We start from the raw sequence: 21,968 nt of genomic DNA on the forward strand, positions 1-21,968 counted from the left end.
ACAGGCTCACTTTTTTACCCCTTATATTCTTGTTTCCTTTTAAAGAAATGCCCAATAAATATGGGCATTTACAAAAGTATTCTTGTAAACACGGTAACAAAAGTGCGGTATTTACAATGAAACGCAAAATTTCCAGATTTCTTTAGAGTCTGAAGAAAAGAGTTGGGCTTTTGAAAGGAAAATGCTTGCAGACTGAGCTGGTCTAATAATAAACCAGGCACCGTCCTTCAACAAATTAAGATGCATTAAATGGAAAAATATTGATAACACAGGCTACCTTTCCCACCTCAGACAATATATAATGCAACTAAAGCGTTTGCCTTGTGGCAAAATACCAAGATACTGTGAAATGTTCTTAAAATCTCAGGAAGTCAAAAGTGTAAAGTAAAATAGTAGCGCATATAATTATTTATCTTTTTAAAGCTAAGACAAACCATTAATCGAAGTTCAGCCTGTATATTACATTCTGATGTTAAATCTACATGCTCTTGAGGTTGTTAAGCTAAGTTTTAACATCTATCTTAATTTTGCCTTACAAATCAAGTATGATGTTTATCAAGGCCTGTAACCAGGTCCCTTAGGCTCCCGAACTTACCTGCTGAGTCTTCCAAATCAATCAGTTTGGGCATTAAGCTTTCAGGGAGTTTTTCTGGTAAGTCATAGCCATTCTTCCGAGCAACTACCAGATGAAAAGCAGCACAAAACTCATCCAGTGTCAATGCTCCATCTTTATCAAAGTCTGAAAGTTCCCTGGAACACAAACTTGCCATAAATATAATCATTTGCTCTGGATCCTTTTATGTCTCAAAAAGAAGAAAAAGAAATCTTTTTCCAGAAAAAGTACAATCCATAACTTAAAAAATCCCATAGATGGAAAAAGTATAATAGAGCAAATATAGCAAACTGTTTAACTGTGGAACCCAGGCAGTGGGCATATGAGTGTTCAAGGCACAGTTCTTTAACCTTTTCTGAATACTTGAAATTCTTATAATAAAATGCTGAAAAGCACCCTCAATACATAAGGTCACCAAAAAAAAGGACCTTTAATTCATATGCATTTTTAGTAACAGGATAAAGTCAGGCCCATTTAATACATCACTGAGATTTTTAAAAACTTTGTTTTTATTGTTATCAAAGTTCTACAAAGTCCTACTGTACTTGGGGTGCATGAGCCATGGAGTCAGACAGTCCTCAGGAAGGAGGATGAGAAGTCTAAATGTTGGGATTGTGTTTGTCTCACAATCACCACAAAATAAAAGTGTAGAAAATGAAAAAAAAATAGCATTCAACAGACTACAAGGCTTGATATTAAAAAGCAGCAGAACCCCCCTTCCCCTCAACTATCGTCCCACTTTCTAGATGCAGAGGCAACCATTTTGTAGTTAATGCCTGATACCATAAACAGCAAGTGTATATTGCCAGTTCTTGATTTTTCAGTTTTAGGCATTATCTTTCTTCTGCTACAGCACTCAAAGCTACTAAAAACCCTACTAACAAAATAATTTAAAATATAAAGAAATAGATTGATATCGAGTAGAAATACCATTTATGCTTATATGATCATTGTTTTTAAAAAGTAACTTGTGGTTATAATTTGCTTTAAATAACTAATTCCAACTACATCACGGCTCTCGTGAGCCTTAGTATGGATTTAAATGGGAGCTAAGCAATGTTCTTAAGCACAAGGCTTAGTATAGGTATAGGTAATACATAACAGGTATAGGCTTATTAAAAACCAAATGGGATAAAGATGACCATGTATGAAGCAACTAGCTTTTCTTCCATGCATTATGCTAAGCAAGAAGAAACAGCTAATATGGTTTAAACAGCTAATACGGCTTAACGAATTTTAGCACTTTAAAAAGAACTACTGTACTGGCATCATTTCTTTCTTTTCCAGAGAGTGAGATAGAAACTGACTACTATTGGAAGGCAATACTGAGTTATTTGGGAACATTCTTGAAAAGATTACTCTAATAGTTTATTTTTTAAGGTTCAAAAACCGACCTGCTGGAAACTCCTTTGAAACAACCCACATTACCTGATTGATGTGAAGTACCACACTTACCAAATGTGAGAAAGTTCAAGAATAGGAAGTTTTGATTTTGTAAAAAACTCTTTAGCTGCAGATCCTGAAATGTTAAAACAGTGTTGTTTAATGTTATTCTGAACGTAGAGATCCAAGAATAAAATGAGGGTAAGAGTCTTAAGGCTTTTTTCACTGGGAAAAGGTACCCTTAACACGTGTGCACGTCATGTTTTTGTCTCCAGTGATTATCAGCTTTTTAGACACACAACTTGAGAACTGATTTTCTTTATAATCTCTGACCAATAAAAACCATGCCTTTGAGATTATGAAACCGAGACTTTGTCCTGTCCCATCTACAAGAATTTCTGTTTTTAACAACTCACCTGGAATAAATCCGTTTAGATCAGGCTGAATGGTTTTAAATTGATTTACATAATACTGTCTTTGTTCATCTGTTATTTTCCAAGGATCATCATAACTACTGGATTGCCTACGAATTTCATTGGCAGTTGTAGCTGATGCTACAGTTCGTACTGTTGTCTGGTCCTGTAATGAAACATTTTTTTCCTCAGTACATTTTCTATCTGTAATGATTATATGGGCCAAGATTGCTAGGTTACTCATCTTTGAAAATAAAACTTACTTTCTGTGGATGTTTAAAATACAAGAAGTCTTCACAAACTCATCAGCAAACCACATATTTGTTATAATCAAGTTACTGAGTGTTTCTGCACGATGATTATATAAGTGCGTAGAATGATAGCAATATGTAAGCAACAGAAAGTTATGAAAAATGTGCTAAGAAAGCCAAGCAAATAGGAGATATTCTTAGGGGCAGACAACTTTCAAAATTTCACTGAATAATTAGAAAGAAAATCAGCCCAAACTTTTAGTGAAACATTCCAATGAGAAGAGACTTTAAGAAAAGGCACAGAGCAGAGTTCTGTGTTCTGTAAGAGGAGTGAACTTGCATTTATCAAGTGTGCCACAGCAAAATATGAAAACAATGACCGCAGCAATACTCTGAATGAAGCAAATAAAAATGCAATACCAATAAAATGTCACACCTGGACAGAAGCAGGATGCATGGTTAAAAGAGTACTGGTTGGTGGAGTATCTGCAAAACTGACCCAGTTTTCTTGTGGTGGAGGTGGAGAGTGCCCTGACCACACTGCGTCACCCGCAGAAGAACCTAGGGGGAGAATGGTACACATGCCGACTCACTTTTGAAGAAAAGCCAACCATTTTTAACCAGAGGTTTTTAATTGTAACTCACCACATACATATTATAGAAGTGTTCTTTCCAACTCTAACTCTGAAGAAATGTTAACAATTTCCAAACTGAATCTCTTCTGTCAGTTTAAAATTGTATCTCAGGATACCTAGGTGGCTCAGTCAATTAAGTGTCCGACTCTTGATTTCAGCTCAGGTCATGATCTCATGGCTTGCGAGATCGAGGCCAGTGGGGCTCCGTGCTGATAGCACAGAGCCTGCTTGGGATTCTCTCTCACTCTTTGTCCCTATTCCCCCACCCCCCTCTCCATGCACACACATGCGCGCTCTCTCTCTCAAATAAAATAAAACAAAAAAAGAGCCTTAATAAAAAAATTGAAAATGAATAAAATTATACCTCATTGAAATTTTTTAAATTGTTATTGTGTGCTTTCCTTGTCAATACTGGAGCTAATGTAATATATACCTAATATTCTGGGAAGTAATTATTTACCCATTTCACCTTCAGAGCATCTGATATTTATCAACTTTGTCTAAGAATTATATGTATTAGGTAAACGCAATTACCATTGTTTAAACTGATGTATCTGCCTACAAATTTTCATGGTTGGCTTTTGCTTCTAATTAAGGCACTTAATTTATAATTAAAATTATCTTGGAGGAAACTCTGGAAGGAACATCATCAAGCTTCCTTTAATTTACAACCCTTAATAAATAACTGTCTTCTAAAGAATTGTAAAATACCTGATTGAGCTTCACCAAAGGGAGACCAAAATGGCCCAGGTCCTGTAAGTGGCCTCTCGCTATTTCCCCCACTGGGGTGACGGTTGTGCTTCCTCCATGTGTGTGGAGAAGTTGGTGGGGACTGTTGTGGTGAAACGACTGGGGATGCAGGTTCCTAGAAAGAATATTATTATTATTCTAAGACTTAAATTTTAATCAACAAGGCACTCAATAAGTTTTATGTGAACATCTATACAGCACATCAACCGATAACGTTTATGTGCACATGATTACCTGCTGATCTGCAGACGTACGAGGCTGGACAGGGTCATGGCTTACAGATCCCTTTTTCACTTGCCCCCTGCCAGGTGGTGGGGGAATTACACCAGAATAAGACCCTTGATTTTCAGAATCTGAAGAATATGAGGCTGCATGACGAGATTCCTGTTCATTCTTTGAAGCAACAAATCTCGGCAGAGGAAGGTCCTTCACTGTTAACCGCAAAAATAATTATTACTTTAAAAGAAAAAGGGGCACACATTAAAACTGAAATACGAATTAGACATTAAAAAGAATCTTTGTAAAAACTGATACAGAAACCACAGACACATGTTTATCACTACATTTAGACCACCTCCCTTACACTGTTTAGGGAGACTCTAACCTAGAAAGTAGTAGCAACACTAAACTGACCTTCTTAAACTGTAATAACTGTCCTGTCTGGCTCTATGCTTGCAACTGAGGCTACCAGATGCCAAGGTCACTGATAGTAACTGACAGTTAGGATCTGAACCTAGGTCAGTCTGACCGGGAAGGCTAGGCTGTTTCTACTCATACTGATTCTCTTAAGTAAGATGCTAGAGCTGTAAGTAAAACATAGAAAATGTCACTAGATTGAGACTAGATTAATCTAGACATTTTCATGGCACAAGTTCCTGAAAATATTTTACTGTTCACCTGCCAACGACACAGCACAAGGCATCATATCTATCCGTTTTAGTCTGGCTTATGACACTTCTACAGCAAATATCCTACATTCAATTTTAAACAGAGAAGAAAGAAGACAGAACTTCTTTGCAGGTCAATCATAGCTCATACTTTTAGACTAGAACAAAACAGTAGCAGACTTTTTAACACAAAGTACACTTCCCTCCACTATGATTATCTGCATTTGCCTTGAAACTCCACACTTAAACCAAGCTTATTCAGGATGTAAGTAAAAGAATTCAAAATTACCTGAAAAGAATATACACTCTCAGTTCTAGAAGAATGATGTGTGGCAAACCAGAAGTCCACAATGAAAAGCTCACACTGACTAATAAACTGAGCCGGTGCTTAAAACTATTTATAAAAATTCTAACATTACAGAAAACCTCAAGTGTTCTCTTTCCTCTTTTTTCTATGACAACCAAAGAACTGTCTGCATTTAAGTGCCTACCTTTACAGAATTTCCACTGACTTGGGCATCAATAAGCCCCCAAAGCATAAAAAAACAAATTATCCTAGGTGATACTTATAAGGCAGCCAGATGTCTGTAACCAGGTTTTAGTCTGCCAATATTTTAATATTGTCTCTATCAGAAAGTTTTGGTTAATAGTTTCTAGTTTCAAGTGTGTATAGCTTTCCCACACAAAACCCCACAAGTATAATGCTATTTTATAGTCAGCAGAAAAGAAGAATATAAGGAAGGCATATAAGAAAATGCTCACTACAATTCATCATTTACTTTGATAAAATTATTCACCTAACCTCTTTCTAAGCAATTTTTAGTGAATTAGTTCTGAAAAATCATCACTTTTAACAATTTTTATATTATCATCAAATATGTATTAAGTACATACATGCCATAACAGATTTAGGAAAGAGATACTTTTCTAATATTCGCAAATGAAAAAAGCATGGTAGTGAGATTAAAGCCGTGACACTTAGGGTCACAAATGCCACTAAAATATCAAGAAGACTCAGCAATTCTACGGACTTTATTTCATTTCAGCTACTAATGTACTCCATATTTACCTGTATTTATACTTTCCACTCTTAAAGGGAAACCAGACTGGGCAACAGCTACAAGTTTCAAAGCAATGTAGAACTGACTTCTTCCAAAATAACCAAGCCTCGTTGCACCACAAAGCTCCATAATCTGTAAGAGAACACAGTGTTAAATATTAATGACAATAATCCTCCAAATAAACAGGTATCTAACATCTGTTTGCAACTTCTCCAAAATACACAGCTGACACATAGCATATTACACTTACTGACAACCAACTTCCTCGGGTTTCAGGCTTAGAAGTCTGAAAATAAAGCACTGACCTTACGATACGATGAGGGTTATATAGTTCCCCTATTTATGTATTTATTTTTAATGTTTTTGAATGTTTATTTTTGGGGGGGGGGAGGGGCAGAGAGAGGGAGACACAGAAACTGAAGCAGGAGCCAGGCTCTGAGCTGTCAGCACAGAGTCCCACACGGGGCTCGAACTCACAAACTGCGAGATCATGACCTGAGCCGAAGTTGGTAGCTTAACTGACTGAGCCACCCAGGTGCCCCTATAGTTCTCCTATTTAGAAAAATCTATGTGATACACAATTTTATTTTATTAGAATTACTGTGTTTGCTCAAGAGTCGTATTTTTCAGAAACCAGGCACCATCCACTCTTCATACACACTGTACATGCAACAGGGCCAAAAGTCCCTGCAACTAAAAGATTACTATGCAGCCAGTTAAAGTAACAGTCATAAAATGACACAGTAAGTGGAAAAAAAAGCAGGATATGTAATTTTAACCACATAAACACAAATCTGAAAAGAACCAGATATACAAAAACTCTATCGGCAGTTTTGTCAGGGGAGATCAAGAGTAGGGTTTTTTTCTCTAATTTCCCAGATTGTATTTAATTGTGGTTATATTACTTTTCTTTAAAAAAATTTTTGTTTGCTTTGTTTTTTTTTTAAAGCATGAAGGTCTTCAAGGATCGCCACTGACCATTAGGTCATTCAACAAGTATTCCTAGACTAGCTACAAGTTAAGTATCTGACTAGAAAGAGAATTTTAGGTTATGAGATTTAATTACAACTCCAAAAGCTGGAGTAATGTCTACTGTACAGACATTATACTCTTAAAATAAAATAAGCATTAAGTATCCTTGTCTCACCTTCTCAAAACATACACATTCCACACTCCTGTGGAGCATATTTGGTCTATTTTTTTTCCTGAAACACTCAAAGACCAAGGTACCTAGTCGTTACGGGTGAAGTCGGAAGTATTTATTAGAATTGCAAAACAAGCACCTACAACAGTTCAGCAATGTGTCAAATCACAATAACAATTTGTTTAAGCACACAAGAAGACATTTTTCGTGTGATTGATCGGCAAATGGAGGAAGTTCCTGATTCTGCCACTAAGGGGCATCACTTCTGTATAAATTTAAAAGGGCAAGGAGGATAAGGAGGCAGATTCATATCAGCCGACTATGAGGAAAAGAAAGAGTTGAGAAGGCCACACAAGCCTTGAAAGGTACGCAGGCATTTTGTTAGGATCACCACCCCTATCCACTATCCTTTTCTGCCCATGCGCCATCCTGTAAGGGATCATTACATATCTTAGCTACTTTTGCTTATAAAACAAACGTAAAACATCTAGAATACGTCCTTGTACGTATGCTAGGTAAAGGGACGACCTAAAGGGAAATTGCATGTAGTTGGTTTGTTTATCCCTGTTATGTGCGTTTCAGGTGCCCATGGGACAGTCAGGAGGAGATGCCCAGGGAACAGTAAGAAATGCAGAGAGGGTGTTCAGAAGAGAGCACTCTGCCGAGATGTGCTTCACACCTGGGAACCAGACAACAGGCGATGACTGAAGCTGAGGGAGTAAATGAATGAGAATGTAAGTGGAAAGACAAGTACAAAAAACAGGTTAGGATGCTTGACTCTCAAAGAAAGTAAGTTTAGAAGGGTAATCTTGTTTCTCCTAAGTCTCGGGGCTAGTCAGTGGAAGAACTGGCTCTAGAAGCCAGGTCCTTGGATTCCAAACCCAAAGCTCTTTCCAAGGGACTAGAGGGTAGTGGGGGGAGGGGGGAGGGGCTGGAGGGTAGGAGAGCAAGGAAGGATTCTACCTTTCTACTATATCAGGCATAACAAAATTTTAAGAGTTGATATATATCAAACTGTCCCATCAGGTCACAGGACGGAGGTTTTAAAAGGGGAGATAAAAGAGCTCAAAGGCAAAATATGTGCAGTCACTTCCCTATGATTGATCCTGGCCACGACACCTAAAACAAACTCACTTTGTAGCCCAAGTCAGGCATATGTGTCACTGAGGACTATGTTTCCAAGCTACCCCAATTGGAGAGACCACAAATCCTTGAAAGCAGCAGAGGAGGAAAGAAGCTGTGAATACAAATTTGTTAACAATCTCTGATGAAACAGTATCAGGTCTGGTTTCTCATCACCATCTTGTGAATGCAACAAAATTTGTCTCTAAGGAAATTTTTAGAATAATTCCTAGAAGCAGAATGCTGGACCAAAATAGAAGTACACTTAAAAATGCATTTGTGGGGTGCCTGGGTGGCTCAGTCGGTTGGTTTTGGCTCAGGTCATGATCCCAGGGTCGTGGGATTGAGACCCATGTCTGGCTCTGCGCTGAGTGTGGAGCCTGCTTAAGATTCTCTCTGTCTCTCTCTGTCTCTGTCTCTCTCTGTGCCCGTCTCCCCACCTGTGCTCTTTCCCTCTCTCCCTCTTAAAAAGATAAAAAAATGTATTTGCTATCACCAAGTGCCTTTCAAAAAGGTTATTCAAATTTATTCTCCCACTATCAAAATGAGTGTTTCCTTATCTTCTTTTCTCCAGTAACCTGAAAAGGCCACTCACACTTACATGAATTTTTCTCTGACTGCTTTCCTTGCTTTAGATTTATAATATTTAAGTACCTGATAGAGTTATTAGCCCAGTCCTCAATTTTTTTTTCTTGTTTAGAATTTCCTGGACTATTCTCATATTATTTATTCCCCCAAGTAATCTCTAGAATCATTTATCAAAATAAATTGTGACTTTAATTGGAATGGTATTTTATTCATCATTTTTTTCCTAACTTTAACGAGACCACTTCTAGTATTTTGTCATTAAGCATGGTACTTGGTAACATTCTGGAACACCTTTGTTATGTGAAACTATTCAGCTAGTTCCACTCATCTAAGAGTTTTGTTTCGGGTTTTGTGTTTTCAAAGTCCACAAACAGAAGTTAATATTATTGTGTGCACTTTGGGGCAGAAAAGTAAAATATCATACTTTTTCTCTTTGGTCCATTAATGCTAATAATTAATAGAGTTCCTAACATCAAACCATCCTTTGATCCCTAAAAGGAATTCCATTTAGTCATGGTATATATTATTTTTTCAAATTATATTTATAAAATTTTAACCACAATCTTAAAATGATTTGGCCAAAAAATAACACTCCTGTATCTGAAAGGTTTGGAAGTGGTGCTATGTTGGCTTTGTAAACACAACTAACAAGCTTTACTTTTTTTTCTCTCTGCTCTGAAATACTGTAAATAGATTTGGAATGACATGTTCTGTAAAGATTTGGAAGAATTCACCTGTGACACACCTGAGCAGGATCCCTGATGGGTGTCTATTTCTTCCATGTCAGGTGGTATAAGTTAGGTTGTCTACCTCTAAAATATTTGGTAATTGGGGCATCTGGGTGGCTCAGTCGGTTGAATGTCTGACTCTTTGATTTTGGCTCAGGTCATGATCTCACAGGGTTGTGAGATCGAGCCCTAAATCGGGCTCCATGCTAATAGTGCAAAGCCAGCTTAGGATTCTCTCTCCCTTTCTCTCTTCCTGCCCCTCTCTGGTTGGCTCTCACTCTCTCTTCTCTCTCTCTCTTTCTAAATAAACAAACATTTTTAAAAGGTAAAACATTTGATAATTTCTGGGAACATCATTTATCGCCTCCAAATTTTGAAATTTATTAGTTTGGCATTACTCAAAGTAGTCTCATTCTTTTAATTGCCTCTCCGTGGTAACTTCGCCTTAGTCTAAATTATGCATATTTGTGAGCATGACTGCACAGCTGCCTAATATTGAAAACCACTTAAAGTCCTTGATAGGGTACAGATCCCCAGATCTCTTCCATTAGATTCTAACTCACCTAGGAAACCCAGGGCCAGTTAGTGGTTGCTGGTATACTACTGATAGCTACTGAAAACCATTAAGCTTTATTTTTATAACATTGTAAAATTTACATGCTCACAGTAAAATAAATAAAATGGTACTTAAGGATATGGAATTGAAGTCCCTACAATCCCCATCAGAAATAACAATTCTTTTCATATGTTCTTCCCATTTTTCCCACATGTATACAAACACATGAGCACGCATACTTAACGAACACTTTTTACACATATAGTCACGCTATATATGACTTTTCACACAGTATTACTTGAAGATCTTTTTATATCAGCATACATAGATCTCTTTCATTTTTTTTTTTTTTTTACATAGCATCATGTGCATGTACCTATTACAAATTAACCAATCCCCTACTGATGGACACTTAGGTTCTTTTAGCTTTCTATTATATAAATAATGCTGTAAACATTCCTGTGCATGAAACTTTGTGCACTTGTAGAACTGTAGGACAAATTTCTAGAAATGGAATACACTTAAAAAAATCTGTTTTTTTTTTTTTTACATTTATTTATTTTTGAGAAACAGAGTGAGACAAAGCATGAGCGGGGGAGAGGCAGAGAGAGAAGGAGACACAGAATCTGAAGCAGGCTCCAGGCTCCGAGCAAGCGGTCAGCACAGAGTCTGATGCGGGGCTCGAACCCACAAACTGTGAGATCATGACCTGAGCCGAAGTCGGACATTCATCTGACTGAGCCACCCAGGCGCCCCACAGAAATGGAATACACTTTAAAATGTAGCATAATGGAAACTAATTTGACAATAAATTTCATATAATTAAAAAAAAAAACATCTTTTGGGATGAGCACTGGGTGTTGTATGGAAACTAATTTGGCAATAAATTTCATATAATTAAAAAAATAAAAAATAAAAAATAAATAAAATGTAGCATAGCCAAGTACTACAAACTCTGAGTGACTGTAGCATCTTACTAACCAGCACAGAATCCTGGCTGCTAGTATGAGACAGGAGAGAGGCTAAAGTTTTCATTAATTGTATTAGCTTCACAAGAATATCAATCCTAAATAGGCAGTATTGACTTCTTGTCTGAACACTCTGTTCCGTAATACTTATCAAAAAGCCACCAACTTCCAGGAAGAAAAGATAAATTAGACTGTAGTTCATTTTAATACTTACAGAGATCAATGTGGTTAGGGAATCATTCTGTATCATTTATACAGTACTTGAGCAAGTTATATTACTTTACTGTGTCTGTTTCCTCTTAGGTAAACTGGGGAAAATAATATACTACCTCTTAGGATTGCTGTGAGGATTCAATGAAACCATATTTAATAAAACACAGAAGTGTCTGACCCACAAATAATAATTATTTTTTATTCACTACCCTGATCATAATGTACTTTATTCAGTCAAGGACTTCAGAGACTAAGTCATTCTTGAAAACCACATTCTCTTGAGAGCCAAGAACTAATGCCTTTAAGCACCAAAGTGGGTTTTATTATAGTTTTTCATGAAAATTCTTCTAAAATATAAGATGCTTTCAAGCCTTCATAAGTATTTTGAAGTTCTGGTTTAAGACAATATACTGAGCACAGGAAATTACCTCTTCTCCCTTCAAAAATCTTCTTAAAATGATACTAAGGGAATAAATCCACAAAAATAAATAAAAGAGAAGGGGCAACAATGAGCAGACAGGAAATCTCAACAAATTTTAGCAATCAGAAAGGACATGGGAGTCATGCCTAAAACAGTAGGTGGAAGAAATTGGTGCCAGGAGTACCTAGGGAGACAATTTGTCCTGCAAAATCCAGGGACTCACCCAGAAATGCCAGGTATGACTAAGGGGGAGATTGGGACAGAGATTAACATCCCTATCTCTACAGCTGCTCACAGAATATTAGCAACCAGACTTTACCCTCCAAATATAAACAAACAAAAAACTGGAAGTTTTCTCTCTAAAGAATGAAATGTAGGGAAGTACTAGGTCAGCTGATATGGATAGGGGTTGTTGCCCCAGAGAAAGGTTTCTGTTTCTAGCATTTAGCAATCCAGTAAGAGTCAGCATCTGACCCACTCCTCCCAAAGTAAGGCAGCCTTTTAAGGAGCTAAACCCAAGTACACAGAGCTCAGTTATTCTACTGCTGCATTAAATGTAAATAGATTACCAAAGATCAACAGGCAACTATGGAAAACCTACATAATGGAAGAAAACTGTCAAATTTAAAAACAAATTTAAAAACAGGGGAAAAAAAAAAACTCTAAGGGAAAGATATAATTCAAGAAAGAAAGAACACTTAAAGATACTCTATTCAGTATCCTCTGCCAGATTTCAGACAATTAATGCATCCATAAAACAGGAACAGGATACTATGAAAAAGGAACAAAGAACAAGATGTCAGGAAATATACAAAGTTCAGCAGAAATATTAGAAGATAAAGAAAATTTCTCCAGAAGTAGGAAGGGGAAAGGTGAATTAGAAAATATGGGAGAAAAAAAGAGAATTAATTTGAAAGGACAAAATTTATTTAAATGAGGTCTACAAAAAATGTAGAGAAAACAGAAGAGTAATAATTAAAGAACAAGAGATTTTCCCCAAATCCAAGGACAACAAGCTTTCAGACAGAGTCTAGTGAGTGCTCCACACAACAGGTGAAAGAATTCCTCAACACATTACTGTGGAGCTTCATAACAGCAAGGATAAAACAAAGATCCTAAGAGCATCCAGAATCTGCATAAGGGAAGCGAGTAAGGGGGAGAGGTACTGATCACTAAGAAGATATATTAACTGACCTGGATTCAGACTTCTCATCAGTAACACTGAATATTAGAAAATAATAAAGCAACACCCTCAAGGTTCTAATAAAAAATTATTTTCAACCTAGAATTCTGTATCCAAACTAGCATCAAGATGATGGAAAGAACAGACAATTTTGTAGATGCAGAAATAAACAAAGTTTATCTCCTATGAACTCTTTCTTGAGAAAATATCTGAGGATGTTATTCAGCAAAACTTAGAGGCAGAGCATCCAGGAAAAAAACAGATACACAGCAAGAAAGCAGGGAAATAAAGCTGCAGGATGACAGCTATGCAATTGACCTGGAAAGCAACCAGTCCAGATTAAAATGACAGAAAGCTCCAGAAAGATTTCAGAAAAAATAAAGGGATAGAAATAGAGATGAAGGCAAACAGTAAAAAAAAAAAAAAAAAAAAAAAAAAAAAAGGCAATCAAGAAAGTTTAGAGGGGGAAAGCTGTAGAAGAATGTAATCACGGGGCACCTGGGTGGCTCAGTAGATTAAAGGTCTGACTTCAGCTCTGGTCATGATCTTGCAGTTCATCAGCTCGAGGCATGCCTCAGGCTCTGTGCTGACAGCTCAGAGCCTGAAGCCTGCTTCTGATTCTGTGTCTCCCTCTCTCTGCCCCTCTCCTGCTTGTGCTCTTTCTCTCCCTCTCTCAAAAATAAAAACATTAAAAAAATAATAACAACAACAAAAAGAAGAATGTAATCATAGTACTATATTATACTAATGGATCTGCAGTAAAAATATTTATATCTTCATAATGTAAATATATTTTTATTTTTAAAAAAATATCAGAATATATTAAACAATTAAGAATTATGATTTTAGGCGCACCTAGGTGACTCAGCAGCTTTAGGGTCTATTGATTTGGGCTCAGTCTTGATCTCTCAGTTAGAGAGAGGTCTCTCCCTGGTAAGCTCGGAGCCTGCTTAAGATTCTCTCTCCCTCTCCCTTTGCCCCCGCTCCTCCCCCACGTGTGTATGCGTGCCTTCTCTCTCTCTCAAAAAAAAAAAAAAAAGAATTATGGTTTTAGAACAATGTGCAAATGTTCTCAATATTAAATATGTAAAAGTATAGCTAACAAGTTTAAAGAGAGAAGGATAAGGAAGGTGAAGGATAAGGAAAAATGCGTGGGCTTCTGGCTTTTGGTTTAGTATGTAAGAAGCTTAGAAACCAAAAAACTCCATTGTAACAAGCAAAATGTTCAACAAACTGAAAAAGCAAGAACTCTCCTTAGATCTGTAAAAGTCAGGTCACAGAGCAAACTGCTGTCCCCCTAACTGAAGGCTAACAGAAGGTAAATACAAAGAATCCTAACTTACTAGAGGTGAAACCCATCAGCATTAACCTCCTTGAAACTAGCGTCAGGGAAGGAAAGACTGAACTGTAACTGATGAATTGCTATAGGCTCAGTGAATACAAATCTGAGATAAAAACTTCAGGGGGACCTAGTTATAGGGAGACCTTCGTCATACTGTGAGTTTTACCTCTCGGAGCTCTACCGAGCTCTCACAGTGCGTAGGAGAGAAAAGTCCCTCCCTGTGTGCTTCTGGCAGAGGAAAGGAAAAAGGAACCATTCTGAAGTCCACCAGAAATCCACTTGTTCTTCTCAACAAGGCTTATCCTCAAGAGAACCTACTTAACCAGAGCCTAACCCGCCAGGTTTACTGGAGCCTAACTGACCTGGACGAAGGGAAATACCCACCAGCTCTAGCCTATTCTATCCATCCTTTCCCACCTAAATGGGGGAGAGTAGAGGCAGGTAGGACTGAGAAGCAATTGCAAAATTCACAGGTATACTAAAAGACCTGAGGCATAATCTTAAGACTATAGAATGCTAGCGCCCCCCCCCCCAACACCTTACCACAACATTACCAAAGATGTATTTATAGTAGTTCATTAACCCAGTATATCATGTCTTGGCTATCAAGAAAAAAAAAATCACAAGACATACTGAAAGGCAAAACGAATAAACAAAGAAAACCCCCCAAAACCACAATCTGAAGACAGAGCAAGCGTCAGAACCAGTCTCAGATATGGTAGACATGCTGGAACTATCAGACCAGGAATTTAAAGCAACTACGATGAATATGTGAAGGACTCTAACGGATAAAGAAGACAGCATGCAAGAACAGATAGGCAACGCAAGTAAAGAGACCGAAATTCTATGAAGAACAAAAAACAAAAAAATGGGTATATGTAAAGAAATGAAGAATGAGTCTTTGATGGGCTTTATTACTAGACTGGACATGGCTGAGGAAAGAATCCTCAAAGCTTGAGGATATTTCAATAGAAACTTCCAAAACTGAAATGCAACCAGGAAAAGAAAACTGAAACCAACGAAATCTTCAAGAACTGTGGGACAACTGAAAAAAAAAGGTCAAACAAATGTGTAATGAGAAGACAAGAAAGAATGAACAGAAGTAATATCTGAAAAATAATGAGTGAGAATTTCCCTAAATTAATGCTAGACACTAAACCACAGATTCGGGAAGCTAAGAGAATACCAAGCAGGGTTAAGTGCCAAAAAAAAGTAGACCTAACACCTTTAAAAAAAATTAACTCCAGAGGCACCTGGGTGGCTCAGTCAGTTAAGTGTCCGACTCTTGATTTGGGCTCAGGTCACGATCTCACAGAGAGTTCGAGCCCTGCGTTGGGCTCTGCACAGCGGAGCCTACTTGGGATTCTTTCTCTCTGCCCCTCCCCTACTCTCTCTCTCAAATAAATAAAAATAAACTTAAAATTAATTAATTAATTAATTAACTCTAAACGGATTACAGACCTAAATGTAAAACATGAAACTATGAAACTTCTAGAAGAGAACACAAGAGGAAAACCTGATGGCCTGGTATGGTGATGACTTTTTATATACAACACCAAAATCATGATCCATGAAAGAAATAATTGATAAGCTGGGGTGCCTGGGTGGCTCAGTTGGTTAAGCGACCGACTTCAGCTCAGGTCGTGATCTCACAGTCCATGAGTTCGAGCCCCGCGTCGGGCTCTGTGCTGACAGCTCAGAGCCTGGAGCCTGCTTCAGATTCTGTGTCTCCCTCTCTCTCTGACCCTCCCTCGTTCATGCTCTGTCTCTCTCTGTCTCAAAAATAAATAAACATTAAAAAAAAATTAAAAAAAAAAAGAAATAATTGATAAGCTGGACATCTGGTCTTCAAAAGATAAGGTCAAGAGAGCAAGATAAGCCACAGACCAGGAAAAAATATTTGCAAAAGACTTATCTAATAAAGGACAGTTATCCAAAATATACAAAGAACCCTTAAAACTCAACAATTAGAAAACTAAAAACCTGATTAAAAAATGGACCAAATACCTTAAGAGACACCTCACCAAAGAAGATACACAGATGGAAAATAAGCATATGGAAAGATGCTCCACATCATACGTCATCAAAGAAATACAAATTAAACAATGAGATACCACTACAAATCTATTAAACTGGCCCAAATCTGGAACGCTGACAATACCAAATGCTGGCGAGTCTAGGGAGCAACAGGAAGTGTCATTCTGGTGGGAATGTGACAGTTTGGCAATTTCTTATAAAACTAAATGTACCCATACCATACAGCAATCACTCTCCTAAAGGAGTTGAAAACTCATGTGCACACAAAAACCTGCACACAGATATTTATAGCAGCTTTATTCATAATTACCCAAACTTGGAAGTAACCAAAATATCCTGCAGTGATTGAATGGATAAACAAACTGTGGCACATCCACATAATGGAATGTTATGAAATGAACTATGAAGCCGTGAAAAGATATGGAGGAATCTTAAACACATAACATTAAGTGAAAGAATATGAAAAGACTACACATTGTATGATTCAGCTAAATGGCATTCTAGAAAAGGCAAAACTATGGAGACAATAAAAAGATCAGTAGTTGCCAGGGGTTGGGGTGTGGGGGTTTAAAAACTGAAACATTTAGGATTCTGATAGCAATGAAAATAGTCTGTATGCTACTATAATGAGAGATACATGTCATTCATTATACATTTGTCCAAGACCACAGAACGTACAACACCAAGAGTGAATTCTAATGTAAACTATGACCTTTGGTTGATTACAATATACGTCAATGAAGGATCATCAGTTGTCACAACTTTACCTCTGATGGGGGATAGTGATAATGGTGGAGGCCATGCATGGGTGGGAACAGAGGGTATATGGAAAATATACCTTCAGCTCAATTTTGCTATGAATGTTAAATTGCTCTATAAAACAAAGTCTGTTTTTGTTTTTTAAAAAAGGCATGGACTCATTCTCAACTGAAACAAGAATTAATAGGACAAGAAATAAGCAAAGTTTGAAGCTAAATATAACAAAATTTTGGCAAAGAACAGAAATAAATGAAACCCTTACTATATAGCAAGATAATGTCTAAAACTGATAAACCAAAGTAAAGTGGGAATTTGTAAAAAGAGTATGGAAGTAATCATCAAATAGTTTAATAAGTTCAAAGTGGTTTTTATAGGAAACAATATGAAGTACAGGGAAGGAGAAGAAATTGTTGCTCTTATAAAGCCCTTACAATCCTTGATTTTTTAATCACATGCAGATTATTATTTTGATGAAAACCGAAAGCATACAGTCTGTAAAGATCTAGTAAACAGACTCATATTTTTGACAGTATAGATTTTATAAACAGATTAGTATACTATACTGTACTGCAGTTATATATTTAAAGCTAAGAAAAAGTGGAATGTTTTATTCACCTAATGGACTAACACTATCACAGAGTTTTTGTTTTATTCTGTTCTTGGTAATGATTTGTGACTTTCTCCTTGTTGCCAAGCTCTTACTTTGGCTCTGTCAGCGGTCTTTCCAGTTGTTGGACTTCTGCCTTGCATGCCATGGCTTAGAAATAGAACCAAGTTTTTAAAACCGTATAAAACAAGAATAAATAGTTCTTTAACAGTTATAACTAGAAGAGCTCACCAAAGAGCAAAGTACCCAAGTATTATATTTTACTTCTGGATATACAAATATAGTGGTGGTGGTAACCAGGTGTGTTGGCTGGGGAGGGAGGCTAACGTTTATTGAGCACACATAATGCTAAGCACAAACCCAATTACTCAAAGTATTCCCATTTAATCCTAAAAATAATGGGGCAGAATTGGTATCATTATCATTTTACAGAGGAAGAAAGAGAATCAGACTGGCCAAGTAACTAAGGCTAGAGGACCCGAAGGGCAGAGCTATAATTCAAAGTTATGCCTATAATAATCTTCTACCAAGACATGCTGTACGTTGTCCTTTTCCCAAGATATGTCGGCTTCCTCAGGGCAAGTACCCTCACTAACTCCTAAAGCATGTCTTATAGTCCAGACTGCCCAGTACACAGTGACAATGAAAGAGTACTTTACATGTGTAAGAAGGGCTCTTTAATCCTGGGCTCAGAACATGAGGTACAGGAATGCTAACAACAATAAAGGTGTAGAGAAGTTCTTTCTTTTTTTAAATTTTTTTTTTTTTTAACGTTTATTCATCTTTGAGAGACAGAGAGAGACAGAGCATGAGCGGGGAAGAGGCAGAGAGAGGGAGACACAGAATCCGAAGCAGGCTCCAGGCTCTGAGCTGTCAGCAAAGAGCTCGACGTGGGGCTGGAACTCAAGAACCACGAGATCATGACCTGAGCCGAAGTCGGACGCTCAACGGACTGAGCCACCCAGGCACCCCGAGAAGTTATTTCTTATTTGAAATATGAAAGATCAAAGTAGATGCCAAATTACATAGATAAACCTGAATCCATGAGAGGAATTTCAAAATATAAGAATACAGAAAAAGAAAATGAGGAATATATTGAAACTACACAAAATATGGAGAAGCATCGGCCTATATTCTCTCCAAGATGAAATTTTATGAGTGTTTAATACAGTTGACTCTTAAACAACACAGGAATTAGGGGAGCCAAACCCCCATGCAATCAAAAATACACTTATAACTTTTGACTTCCTAAAAACTTAACTAAAAATCTACTATTGACCGGAAGCCTTACCAATAACAACATCAATTAATACATATTTTGTATGTTATATGTATTATACTCTGCATTTTTACAATAAATAAGCTAGAGAAAGGAAAATGTTATTAAGAAAATCATAAGGAAAATTAGAATACATTGACAGTACTGTACCCGTCTTTATAAAAAAACAAAAATCTGTAAGTGAACCCACCCTATTCAAACCCATATTGTTCAAGGGCCAACTGTATAATAAAAACTAAAATCCTCCCTTTCTAGTTATTATCAGGTTAAAAATAAGGTGACCTCATTGTTCTCATTTTTAAAATAAAAGTTTAAGTGGGACTGAATCGGTGGCAAAGCAGACTATATGTTTGCTGGCTTAAAAGCTCAGGCAGCTTGGGCTGCATATGTGCACCACTTATATCTGGCTGCCCAAATCAGTGTAACTTTTACTGTTCCATTCACTTGTTAGACTAGTTTCTACACCATTCTGACTCATTAGCCTTACTAACATGGGAATATCTGTAATGAAGATTCACATTTACTAGAAAATTAGAAGGTAGGGAACAGGAAGATCATGGAATAGGAAGGCTATTTACTTGTTATCATACTTAATGATCAGAAGAATCCTCTAATGTTGGCTACCATTATCTCCAGTTAATAGGAAAGGAAGATGAGGCTAATAAGGGGCAAGGCCAGGATTCAAAGCCTTATTTTTCAGAACTTTTTAATTTTTTATTAAAAATTTTTTTTAATGTTAATTTTATTTTTTTTTAATTTTTTTTTTTAACGTTTATTTATTTTTCAGACAGAGAGAGACACAGCATGAACAGGGGAGGGGCAGAGAGAGAGGGAAACACAGAATCTGAAGCAGGCTTCAGGCTCCAAGCCATCAGCCCAGAGCCCAACGCGGGGCCCGAACCTGCGGACCACGAGATCGTGACCTGAGCCGAAGTCGGACGCTCAACTGACTGAGCCACCCAGGCGCCCCAATGTTAATTTTATTTTTGAGAGACAGAGCATGAGCAGGAGAAGGGGGGGGGGAGAGGGGGGAGGGAGGGGGAGAGAGAGAGAGACAGACAGACAGACAGACAGACAGACACTGAATCTGAAGCAGGCTCCAGGCTCTGAGCTGTCATCACAGAGCCTAATGTGGGGGGCTCGAACTCACCAACTGCAAGATCAGACCTGAGCTGAAGCTGGATGCTTAGCTGACTGAGTCACCCAGGGGCCCCCTTTTTTAATAATTTTTTTAAAAGTTTATTTATTTTGAGAGAGAGAGAGAGAGAGAAAGAGAGAGAGATAGCACGTACAAAAGCAAGCAGGAGAAGGAAGGGGCAGAGAGAGAATCCCAAGCAGGTTCTGCACTGCCCACAGAGCCAGACGTAGTGCTCAATCTCAAGAACCGTAAGATCGTGACCTGAGCTGAAATCAAGAGTTGGACACATAACCGACTGAGCCACCCAGGCACCCCAGGATTCAAAGACTTATTAGTCTTAAGTCCAAAGCTCTCCATTCCCAGCTGTCTCGAAAGCATAGCTAAGCAGAACTCTTAATATTGGCATGCTTATGGAACAGTACAGTAGTTCCAAAATGTATTCTAAAGAACATCAGTTAAGCTAAAGACTCTGTAGTTGAAGAAGTTGAGATATATTACAGCCCCCTTGGAAACTGCACAAAGCATTTTTAAGCCACAAGAGACACTAAAAAAAATCCTATAGTCTAGAAATAAACCCCCTTTCAGTTTAGATTCAATTAAAATGCTTCAGAGCTAGTGGTCCATCAATCAGATGCTTGGTATAAAACACTTTGAGAACTAATGTTGTAGATCCTAGAGCATTTATGTTCACAATTTTTGGTCTTGAAATCCCTTATACATGCTTTAAAAAATTACTGAGAAACAAAAATGTTTTAATAAAAAGTTATCGAGAACTCCCCCAAAGCTTTTGTGGATTATATTATTGATATTTACCATATTAGAATTTAAACTGTGAAATTTAACACTATGTATCTATAAATTCATGTAGAAATAAGAATAATCCCATTACATGTAACATAAAATTTTATGAAAATAACTACTTCCCAAAATTAAAACAAAAACAAAAACTGAGTGTGGGGGCACCTGGCTGGCTCAGTCAATAAGACTATGTGACTCATGATCCTGGGGTCACAAGTTCAAGCCCTATGGTGGGCACGGAGTTTACATTAAAAAACAAACAAACAAACAAACAAAAAACCTGAGTGAAAAGAGTACATTGTTTTTTATATAAGCAAATTTTCCTTAATGTCCAGCTTGAGAAGACTCTCATATCTGCTTCATATTTGATTCACTGAAATACGATGCTTTATTTCAAGCATAAGAGAACAGTCACTTCACGAGGATTTGTACTGGAAAACAGAGGACGATTTATATAGTCTTTTCAGATAATTCTGACTTGATGTTTTGATACGACACCAAAACTCAACAAATGGTAACCGCTATATGGAATCCAAAGCCTTATCAATAAACCTTTTTGCATATCTTACATTAAAATGCATTGGAGTCCCTATCAAAATACCAGCAGCCTTTTTCACAGAGCTAGAACAATCAATCCTAAAATGTGTATGGAACCACAAAAAACCCTGAATAGCCAAAGCAACCCTGAAAAAGAAGCGCAAACCTGGAAGCATCAAGATCCCAGACTTTAAGCTGTATTACAAAGCTGTAAAACTGTAATCATCAAGACAGTATGGTACCGGCATAAAAACAGACACATAGATTAATGGAACAGAATAGAAAACCCAGAAATGGACCTACAACTATACGGTCAACTAATCTTCAACAAAGCAGGAAAGAATATCCAGTGGAAAAAAGTCTCTTCAGCAAATGGTGTTGGGAAAACTGGACAGCAAAATGCAGAAGAATGAAACTGGACCATTTTCTTACACCATACACAAAAATATATTCAAAATGGCTGAAAGACCTAAACATGAGACAGGAAACCATCAAAATCCTATGGGAGAACACAGGCAGCAACCTCTTTGGCCTTGGCTGTAGCAACTTACTAGA

At 37.3% G+C, this 21,968-nt stretch overlaps 1 protein-coding gene across 5 annotated transcripts in view; it reads right to left on the reverse strand.

Annotated features, from left to right (window-relative positions):
* Positions 1–21,968, reverse strand: part of REPS1 (RALBP1 associated Eps domain containing 1) — an 87,598-nt gene that overhangs the window by 34,279 nt on the left and 31,351 nt on the right. For all 5 annotated transcript variants that reach the window (XM_042939956.1, XM_042939955.1, XM_042939954.1 and 2 more), the window contains exons 2-8: positions 6,002–6,125; positions 4,280–4,476; positions 4,007–4,160; positions 3,097–3,221; positions 2,413–2,575; positions 2,069–2,132; positions 596–750 (exon numbers count right to left, since the gene is read on the reverse strand). In XM_042939956.1, coding sequence (XP_042795890.1) covers positions 596–750; positions 2,069–2,132; positions 2,413–2,575; positions 3,097–3,221; positions 4,007–4,160; positions 4,280–4,476; positions 6,002–6,125 — 982 coding nt within the window. The remainder of the gene's footprint in view (positions 1–595; positions 751–2,068; positions 2,133–2,412; positions 2,576–3,096; positions 3,222–4,006; positions 4,161–4,279; positions 4,477–6,001; positions 6,126–21,968) is intronic.

This window comes from Panthera leo, chromosome B2 (assembly GCF_018350215.1).
Source record: "Panthera leo isolate Ple1 chromosome B2, P.leo_Ple1_pat1.1, whole genome shotgun sequence".
In the NCBI taxonomy this organism is placed as follows: Eukaryota; Metazoa; Chordata; class Mammalia; order Carnivora; family Felidae; genus Panthera; species Panthera leo.